This window comes from Dipodomys ordii, unplaced genomic scaffold (assembly GCF_000151885.1).
Source record: "Dipodomys ordii isolate 6190 unplaced genomic scaffold, Dord_2.0 Scaffold27, whole genome shotgun sequence".
NCBI classification, from domain to species: Eukaryota; Metazoa; Chordata; class Mammalia; order Rodentia; family Heteromyidae; genus Dipodomys; species Dipodomys ordii.
In genome coordinates this window covers 11,252,694-11,263,266 of record NW_012267243.1, presented here as the reverse complement: position 1 = coordinate 11,263,266, position 10,573 = coordinate 11,252,694, and the positions used below count along the sequence as shown (strand labels likewise).

Here is a 10,573-nt window from a genome sequence, read left to right as displayed (position 1 = left end):
CCCCGGCGGACCCCGCGGCCTCCGTGCACCGTCTCCTCCGGGACCCGGCTCGACCCCATTTCCACGGCACCTTCCTCAGACCGTGTCGGTCCGAGAGGGCCCGTGGCAGCTCCGCCCGCCTCGGTGACCGTGGCTCGCGTGGCAGCTCCGCCCCGCCGGCCGCGGCTTAAGCCCGCGATTGTCTGATGGAGTTCATTCGGGATGGGTGACCGGCCGGCACGGCCCCCGGCCCCGGCCCCGGCCCCCGGCTCCCGGCCCCAGCCCCCGGCCCCAGCCCCCGGCCATGGCAGCCTGAGCGCTGTGAACTCCCACCGGAGCTTTATTCTGTGTTTCTCAGGAGTAGCCATCCACTTGTTTAAAAGTGAAAAGAGCAAGGCACCAGCCGGCTGGAAGAGCAGATCTCACCCGAGACAGGACTCAGGGTCTCCAACCATCCCCATCACTGTGTTTTCAGGCTTGATACCTTAGTATTACTTCTCGCTCCCTAAAAGCCTCGCCAACTGTGATGCCTCAGGATTGGTACGGATGGCCCCGCTCTCCCGCAGCCAGCTTACCTATGCACCTGCCCAGGGACAGCTAAGCTGATGGAGTCGAGTGACTGACAGTCCACATCTGTGTTTCAGAAATACATACGTTGACCACAGTGTGTAGACTAGGCCACTGGGTTGACACAACAGATGTAGGGTAGTTTTCTACTTACCTAGGGAAATTATGTTCCTCAGGGTTCTCTTGACTATGTCTGTAGACATCTTTGGTTGGTACACGCAGGGGGTACTGTAGTAGAGACTGTAGATACCGCTGAAAACCCCCTTAGCACATCACCCCCGTAAGAGTTATCTGGCCCCAAGTGCCAATAATGTCAAGTTCTACAGAAACACCAACCTAGGCTGAGATGGTGAAGAGCAGACAGACGTAGATGTGTGGCTGGTGGAGGGAGGGAGGGGTAGTGCATGGCTGGCATAATTGCATAGACAGACAGCGGAGCTTGACTGTGTTTAAGAAGATCTTAACACTACTACCTCCTAGAATGGCCTCTGTCTTTGAACAGGTCAACCACTGTGACTCCTACCAAGTAGCATGAATTTCAAAGGCATTATGCTAGTTGAATAAAAGCCAGTCTTAAAAGGTTACTTTCTGTTTGGTTCCAGAATGTCCCATTGTAGAGTGAGAAAATGAGAACAAGATTGGTGATTGGTTGCTCAGGCCTATGTTTGGTGGGGACATGACAAATAAGCAGCAGGAAGGAGTTTCTTGGAGGGATGGAATACTTCTATATAGTGATGGTGATATTCAGTCTGTGCGTATGATTAAGCATGGTAGAACTATACACATATGTGCATGTGCACATAGACATGTACATGTAAAAACAGGTAAAATTCAAGTAATATTGTACTTTTTGCCAGCCTTGTACATTTGATCATTCTGAGATAGTTTTATGACTATAGCAAACTTCTCTAACTTTGCTATTTTTGTATCTTTTTGTGAATTTAAAATTTCAGAAAATTTAGAACAAAACCAAACATAAACATGCTTCCTCTATCTTGAAGGTCTTACAGTCACTGTTTTTAAGCAACCCATCTCCTAACCTGGCTGATTAGGCCTACTGGCTAGCTCCTGCCTCCATCCCCATGGGAACTCTTTTCTGTCTTGCTCCTTACGTTTTCTTGTTCCCTCTTCTTTACATGGCATTTATACCTTCTCTCTGTTCTTTTTTTTCTTCTTCTTTTTTTCCCTGGTAGCTGCCTTCTTTATCTTCTCCCTTTGCCCTCAGTTTGGTTTGTCCTTTAGATCTCAATGTATCTGTGATTTGGTGAACCTTTTCCTGACCAAGTCAGAATCATATTCCTGTCACACAGCTAAGTTCTTACCCTCAGCGCTCATAATTGCATTACATCTGTGTCATTGTATATTGGTGGTTTTCTGTACTAGAGTCCAAGTATACTATTTGCTTCTGTTAACCATTGCATTTCTAGAGGTTGTAAGTGGTTCACCTTCACGGAATAGTTTGTCATATTTAGAGCTAGGTTTTAAGATTTCTAATTTTTAAGGAAGTTTCCCCATGTTTTTCAGTCCATTATCACATATTAGGACCCTACTATAGCATGTGTACTACAGCTAACTTTTCTAAAATCTGAGGCATATTAGTTAGCAGTTACTACATGAGCTTCAACTGAGGAAACTAGAAACTGATGCACGCATCAAGTGAAGCACATTTTGATTTTTTTAAATGTCAACAGGCATAGTGCACATAAATGCTTTATGAGGAAAGAAGGAGTTTCAAAGTTACATTAAATGTTTTTATTTTAAATGTAATAGTAGCTAAAATGAAATAGTGACTGAATCCCACAGCCATTCATGTGATCAAAATCAATTCGGCAGTTTACCATTTGAACTATATTGGTTAATGAATTGTGCAGCTAACATAAAGTAATTTCCTAATTGTGAAATATGTCTATGGAAGGTCGCAGATAGTTTGTATATTGAATATTTTCATAAGACGGATCAGGAATTTTGATAGGTCCTTTATCTGGAAATACATTGCGTTATAGATAGTACAAGTAGGCACCTATCATTTGATTACTCCTAATTGTTCTCAAAGCAAGCTGTTTTAAGTGTTATAAATACGTTATTGGTTCCTTTGTGAAATTCATTCTTTTTTAACATATTTTTTGCAGTGTACTGTGACTGGAGAAAGATGATGGAAGAGAGTGGGATAGAGACTACGCCCCCCGGGACACCGCCCCCGCCCCCTGTCGGCCTGGCCGCAGTGTCCTCTACGTCCATTCCTCTAGGTACCCGTGGCATCGAACACCTACTGCTGCACTGGAGGATGGCAGAGACACTGCTATCTTTTCTGAGACAGTGTTGTAAAGGAATATGTATTTAACAGCTTTCCTTGTCTTTGTCAGGTGGAGAGAAATAGACTTGTTAGATTTAAAGAGTATGAAAAATAGTCTTGCTTATTAAAAGTTTTGCTTTAAGTAGAATTTTGTGCTGTATATTCATGCTGAGTATAGTCATCTCTCTCATGATGACAAAATCTCCTTAAAAGTTTGTGACTGGCTGTCTTGGTGAGACTCTACTGCATAGGGTTTTTCTGCTCAAAGTAGGGATGAAAAAGGCTTTTCTTAAAGCACATCAGAACAAATGAACTGAAAAAGAGGACTTCTTACGAAAGTGCTGTAGTGATTTGATGTATTCCTGCTTCTTTCACTTGGGAGAATTGCAGTTGTTTATAATCAGGTGTATGTGATGTATATCTTAAATTATGCACTTAAAAACAATTCTTGGGATATGGTCTTTTAAAATTATGCAAGCAAAAAGTTTTTAAACCAAATTTTAAAAACCTTTTCCAACTTTGTGTTTTGTCCTCTCTCCTTTTTTTTTCCAGCTGCAGCCAGTTCTTTCCCATCTCCAAGTGTGTCCTCTCTGGAGCCCTCACCTCCGCAGGCACACTCCACTCCTCAGCCGTCCCTGCCTCCTCTGCGGCCGTCAGCGCCACTGCCCTTTGTGCCCGCGGCACCAGCTGCGCCTGTCCCAGCCCATGTTCCCTCTGTGCCCCCTTCTGCTCCTCCACCAGCTGCTGCTGCCTTCAGTGCCCCTCCCTCAGCTTACTTCCCGCCTTCCACCTCCGCTCCGGGCCCTGCGTCATCTGCACCCTCTTCTGGTCCTCCGACATCAGGGTTTTCTGTAGGCACGACCTATGACATCACAAGGGGACATGCAGGAAGAGCTCCCCAGACGCCTCTCATGCCGTCCTTTTCTGCACCTCAAGTAACGGGTAATTCTCATCTGCTACGCTCTGAAATACGTGACTATATATGTAATGGTTTATTGTTGTTTTACAGTTTTACTGGGCTTTATGTCAGGTATCATACAATTCCACGGTTTAACTTGTACAATTCAGTAGTTTTGGTGTATTTACACAGGCATGCAGCCTATGGCAAAGGCCACAAGTGTGTAACTTTTCATCACAGTGAAAGTGTATGTTTGTGTGATATCCCATATATAAATGCATGTTGTCCTTTATTAGAACTCGAGTAAAAGCCTATGGAAAGGGAAAAAAAATTCTCTTGTAAATTCTCTTGGGTGGTTCTTTGAGTTCAGCATTTAATACTGAAATGCTTAGGTATGTTGTTAAAGCAGTTGTGAGTATGCTTCTCGCGTGGTGTGTCATTTGTAGACAGTTTGTAGAGTGACTGACACATGCCTTTGATTAGGTATGCTCCCGGCTCCTATTACTCAGCAAGCCAGCATGGCTTCTCTGGCACAGGGAAGCACCTCAGCCATCACTTTCCCAGAGGAGCAGGACGATCCTAGAGTTCATAGAGTCCCGGATGAAGCATCTGGTGGTGGAATCTGGGGTTTCATCAAGGTAAGGGATATTAACTTTTAACTTGTATTTGGTTTTCCAGCTGATCGGATCTGTATTCATTAGAGGCAAGTTTAAAAGCATAGAAGGCATAGGAAATACATAAAAGTCTTCAGACCTCAGCCTTCTGATTAGCTAGGGTTACAGGCGTGAGTCACCAGAGAGATACGTTCTTAACAAACAGCAGGAAAAGTTTTTATTTACAATCTTAAAAATGCAATAAATGTGTCTTTGTAAAGTTTAAGCTAATTAGTGTACTCAAAAAATAAGCTGTTTTCAGTATTGCTTTTGATATATTCCAGTTCCTTTATCATTTTACTTTTTTTTTTGAGGCCTGAACTCTGGGCCTGAACGCTTTCCCTCAGCTCTTCACCTCAACGCTAGCACTCTACCATTTGAGCCACAGCACTACTTCCAGCTTTTTTCTTTTTTGCTTATGTGGTGCTGAGGAATCGAACCCAGGGCCTCATGCATGCAAGGCAAGTGCTCTACCACTGAGCCACCTTCCTAGCCCTCTCGTTTTACTTTAACACTTAACAGTTTGATGTAGCTGATCTACTTCACTATACTATATAAGATAGATACCAAATTTATTTTCCAACTAATGGATTATTTCCATGTCATACCTTCAGATTTACTTTTCTCTTAATGACTAAATTGTATGTTAGCACCAGTGTCAGTGTCTGTCTTTGCAATGGGAACGTACTCACTTGTAACTCTAGGCTCATTTATGACCCTAGTGTGTGTGGAAAATCTGTTCTGTACTGAAGTGGGCATGAAATCATTCAGTAATAAGACAGAAATGGTGATTCATGTGTGCATTCATGAAGGTATCTTAGTAACTGGTTCCTTAAGCTTAATGAGTGCTCTGCTGGGTTTTCCCACTTTCCTCAGTGGTCACCCTCCCTGTAGTCTGCCTCAGGGTTATTTAGTTTTACTACGTTTGGAACACATTTAAAATGGTTAAGTGATTAGCTGATTTATTTACATCATACGAGCTTAACTTTCAGGCATAGGGTATTTTTGTAAACTTGCCTTTCATGTCTTTGTGCTTCTACAAGTTGTTAATATATGAAGCCTGCCTGCACCTTTTTCTTTGTTCGTAAGAGCATGTGTCAGTTAGCAGTTGTTATAGCTAGGCCAACTCTGCAGGCTTGTAATTGTAACTTTAGAGATTTTTTTTTAGAATAAGGCTGGTCAGCAGTCTTAAATCTGATTTGTATGCCCTCATGTTGTCTTGAACCACTGTAGTTCCTGTAGATTGGAAAAAGAGAAGCTGTCCTTGAATGCTGTAGAAAGAGGCCCTGCTCTCCCACACCCTCGTACTTTGGGAGAAGTGTAGTTCAAGAAGCGACCCTTAGGTGTGGTTCCTGTGGCTCAGGGTGCAGTTCTAAGAATGATTTAGTTGAGAAGGAAGAGTGTGGGAATGAATGAAACAAGAGATAACTTTAGTGGAACATACTGAAGAAATGGAGTCAATTTCTGGAGGCTAAAGATGACACATGTTTACTATTTCTGTCTTTTGAGGAACAAAATAAAAGACTTATAGGCATCTGCTGACAGTGTTTTTTTGAAACCCCAAGGAATGTTTTATCTAGTTTTTTTGATAAGTACATAGATAGGAAATACATAAATACATTTGCAAATGAAATATATATATTGGAGCTAGGAAGGTGACTAGTGGTAGAGCGCTTGCCTTGAATGTCTGAGGCCATGGGTTCAATTCCTCAGCACCACGTATGCAAAAAGAACAAAGCCGGCAGTGGTGCTGTGGCTCAAGTGGTAGAGTGCTAGCCTTGAGCTGAAGAGCTGAGGCACAGTGCCCAGGCCCAGAGTTCAGGCCCCACGACAAGACCCCCCCCAAAAAAAGAAATACATATAGTATACATGTATATAAATACATTTGCAAATGAAATACATACCTACATACAATGTGTGTGTGTACATATACACACATAATACACAGAGTATGATATTTTGCAGGCCAGTGCTCCTTAAAGTGTATTTATTGTGGGCTACTGTTGCTCTGTACTATGTGGCATGAAAGGCAGAGAAGTTAGAGCATTCATGGCAATTTGACATTGATCTTTGATGCTGATCTGATTTTATTTTTCTTACATTTTAGTTAATTAATTTTTTTGAGGAATTGAATTTTGGAGTCTTTATTGGAGCGCCAGTTGTCTGCATTTTCATTTTAAAGATACTGGTCTAGGATGCATTCAAAATTTTAAAAAATGATCATAGTGCTCTTTGGTTGAGTATGCATTTGTATATTTTCTTGTTCTTTGCAGGGTGTGGCTGGGAATCCTATGGTGAAATCTGTGCTTGATAAGACGAAGCATTCAGTTGAAAGCATGATTACAACGCTGGACCCTGGCATGGCCCCATATATCAGTATGTACCTAAGTTAGAGCAGTGTCTGTCAGCACCAGTGCTCATTGTGATCCCAGGTCATTTCTACTACTCATATAGCCATTCCTCTTCATGTTTTGCACTAAAGAAGACTGTCAGGCTCAGTTTTTGGTATTAACTTAAATTTGTCTTAGTTTCTATCTTATTTACCATTAAATACGTTTTAAAAACTTTACCGAATGAACTTGAGAGGAGCGCTATTACTGATTTTAATTGTAAACATGTTACTGCTACTTTATATGACTTTCACTTTATTTTCTGGTGACATTGAAGCAATGCTTTTGTTTATACTATCCCAAGATAACTCATTCTGTATAAGAAAATAATTCTAAAGCTGAGTTCTAAAACACCGCTAGTGTCAAGTGTTTATGAAAAGCATTACTCAACCTCTCACAAAATGCTAGGATAAAAACTTTGAAAATAATGGAATATTTTGTTAAATTATCCTGTTTATAAATGATAGTACACAGGTTTTAAAAGCAATGGAAAAGTTTAAAGTATTTGAAGTGATGAATGAGTAAAATATACACTATTAAGCTTGTCCATTTTTTAATGTGCTTACACTTTTCAGATATTAGGGCAGAAGTATATGTATGGTTGACAGATATCTACTTGTACTATAGGCTCTTTTATATTGTAAACTTAAAAACATTCTTACTGTCTTTAAGTAGTTGTACAGAGGAGTGCCGTTTAACAAAGCAGTTATGAATGCAGTGCATCTTGATCCCCTCACCTCGAACCTTCTCACCCTCCCTTTCTCCCACCTTTCCCTTTTCATTTTGTGATAAAGTCAACGGATTCTTGACTGCATTTTCTCCCCCTTCTTCCCCTCCCCACCCTCTTGCAGGTAGCCATGTCCTGGTGCTTATTTTGTTGGCTTTGACTTAGTCTTTCTAAAAAGTTGTACTGTTTGAGCTCTCCATAAAGTCTGTTATATCAGTTATTTGTAGCTGCTATGCATGTTCTTTTTAAATGGTGAAAATGTATAAGATGGAAGACCCACTTGCTTAAACTACTTCCTAGAGAAAAAGTGAATCTTTTTCAAGATTTCATGGTAGGTTTTGTTTAGTATATTATTTTTGTACTACTCTTAACAAGGGATGTGTTATCAATAAGAATTTTTATTTTAATCTCAAATGTGTAACTGTGGTTCACAAGCCAGATGTTTAATTTCTATGATTGCTTTATAGCTAGAGGGCTGGAAACTGGTGCCCACATGGTGTTAGAAAGTTGTATATGGTAGATGTGTCATAAGGCCTGGGCACTGTCCCCGAGCTCTGTTGCTCAATGCTAGCTTTCTACCACTTTGTGCTACAGTGATGTTTAGTGGAGAAAAGAGTCTCATGGACTTTCCTGCCTGGGCTGGCTTTGAACCATGATCCTCAGATCTCAGCCTCCTGATTAGCTACGATTACAGGCATGAGCCACCAACACTCTGTTAGATGTGTTCTTATTAACCAACAGCAGGAAAACTTTATTTACAATCTTAAAAATGGAATAAATGTGTCCATGCAAAGTATAAGCTTAATTAGAAGCTAATTAGTTTAGTGAAAAGATAAGCTGTTTTCATTATTGGTTTTGCCATTGTTTCCCATAATTAAATCTATGGAACACTTTTAGGCGCCATTTTTAGATACTGAAAAAATGTTTCATGAATGGATTAAGTATGGACAGAATTGAGTTAGGGTTACTAATTTTAATTATTTGATTTTCAAATACTGATATGTTAATGTACACTGTGAGTTTCCAAGAAATATAAATATGGTAGTTCACCACAAAATTCTTCTCTCAGAACCACCAATTGTGAACATTTTATAGAATGCTGAAAAATATGTTCTAGTTAATACTCAGAACTCTTATAAGGTATGTTCCATTTTCTGCTGCAGGTAAAACTTCTTCAGATAACATGTTACAAATTCAGCAGTTGTAAAACTCAGGAAAAGGGGGAAGGTTGGAGCGTTTGGGCGTAGATTGAAAAGGTGGTCTTGTTAGGTCAACTGCTGACAGATCTTGGTTTGAATCCTGATGTTAATGCAGAAAAGCCGATACATTGAGCAGACTTGTTCAGCCTGTTTCTCTAACCCCAGAAAGATAATGCATAATATCTTACCTGGTTTTATGAGTTTGGTAATGTTTATGTAAATGAAATGTTGTTATTGTAATTGTGAGAATTTTACTATTTCAATTTGGAATTGAAACTTCTTTTGGCCTTTATAGAGTCTGGGGGTGAGCTGGACATTGTAGTGACATCAAATAAAGAAGTCAAAGTGGCTGCTGTGCGTGATGCTTTCCAGGAGGTCTTCGGCTTAGCTGTGGTAGTCGGGGAAGCTGGACAGTCCAACATAGCTCCACAGCCGGTGGGCTATGCAGCTGGGCTGAAAGTAAGTAACAGAACTCTGTCAGACTATGGAACCTGGCACCTAAACTTTTCATAATGGTCGAATGACCCTGTGGTCTCTCTGGGGCTAATGTGTTTTTATACAATGAAAATAATGATCAGCATTGCTTTTCGTTACCTCCGTAGTATTACAAAGTTGCAGTGGATTTTTAGTTTAAAGGAAACTAAAGACTAGGTTGTTGCTTGTAATTCCAGTTACCTGGGAGGATTGTAGTTCAGCATCAGCCTGGACAGAAAGTTAGTAAGATCCCTATCTCTGTCAGTCAGTTGGGCATGATGATTCATACCTGTAATCTGCTATGGTATCATAGAATGTGCCCACTCCAGCCCTGGGCAAAACTGCAAGACCTTATGTCAAAAAATAACTAAAGCAAAGGAGAAAAAGGATGGGCCTAAGTTCAATCCAAAAGAAATTTTTAGTGTTGATTTTGATTATTGAGGGAGAGAACCCGAGAAAAGCAAGAGTAAGTCTAACAAAGATCTTAACCCAGTTTTAACATTCAAATCAACTACTGAAATTAGGAACATCCTTTGAATCTCAGAAGATTTTTAAAAAATTATTATTGTTAATAATACTGAAAATGTTACTGTTTCAGGAACTCTGGCTAGCACTCTTCCACTTGAGCCACAGCTCCACTTTTTTTGTAGTTAATTTGAGATAAGAGTCTGTGGACTTCCCTTCCTGGTCTGGCTTATGTGCAGTCTTAATTTCTCATCTGAGCCAAGTCATTTAGTATAAGCTCTTGAATGGGCTCTAATGGCCTTCTTCCTCATAGTTCATTTAGAGATGATTATTTCAGTAGCCATGCAGCTAGGTCTTGATGCCTGGTAAAGCAAATCCTATTCTTAAAACACTCCTAGGAACTAACATTAGACAGCAATTTTAGATACTTTATATATTAAAGTATCTTTATAACGGTAAAGGAGCCCTCACTTAAAGTGATAGAGTTAAAAAAAAAGATGATATCTAACCTTTTTATTTTCTGGATTTTATAAGCACAAAATGAAAAATTTGAACTTGTTGCCTCACTCAGCTCTATGATATGAGTATAAAGTCCTCTGCTGTAGTATAGTAAAAGAAAATAAAGGTCTTATTTCCTGGAAGTATAGAGTCTAGGAATGTTGTCTCTTCTATATACATGTGTATACAAATATATACATGTGTGTGAATTAGATAAAAAGATTATGTGATTGCCTATATAAAAAATCAAGAGAAGGCCGGGCGCTGGTGGCTCACGCCTGTAATCCTAGCTACTCAGGAGGCTGAGATCTGAGGATCGCAGTTCAAAGCCAACCCCGGGCAGGAGAGACCGTGAGACTCCTATCTCCAATAAACCACCAGAAAACCGGAAGTGGCGCTGTGGCTCAAGTGGTAGAGCGCTCGCCTTGAG

General features: G+C 40.5%; 1 protein-coding gene across 1 annotated transcript in view; it reads left to right on the top strand.

Annotated features, from left to right (window-relative positions):
* The first annotated feature begins 559 nt into the window (after positions 1-559).
* The window catches only part of Prrc1 (proline-rich coiled-coil 1), an 18,485-nt gene continuing 8,471 nt past the window's right edge, over positions 560-10,573 (top strand). The window contains exons 1-6 of the mRNA XM_013015753.1: positions 560-1,297; positions 2,676-2,792; positions 3,392-3,781; positions 4,221-4,375; positions 6,664-6,766; positions 9,002-9,209. Of these exons, the coding sequence (XP_012871207.1) occupies positions 2,696-2,792; positions 3,392-3,781; positions 4,221-4,375; positions 6,664-6,766; positions 9,002-9,209 (953 nt within the window). The 5' untranslated portion in view covers positions 560-1,297; positions 2,676-2,695. The remainder of the gene's footprint in view (positions 1,298-2,675; positions 2,793-3,391; positions 3,782-4,220; positions 4,376-6,663; positions 6,767-9,001; positions 9,210-10,573) is intronic.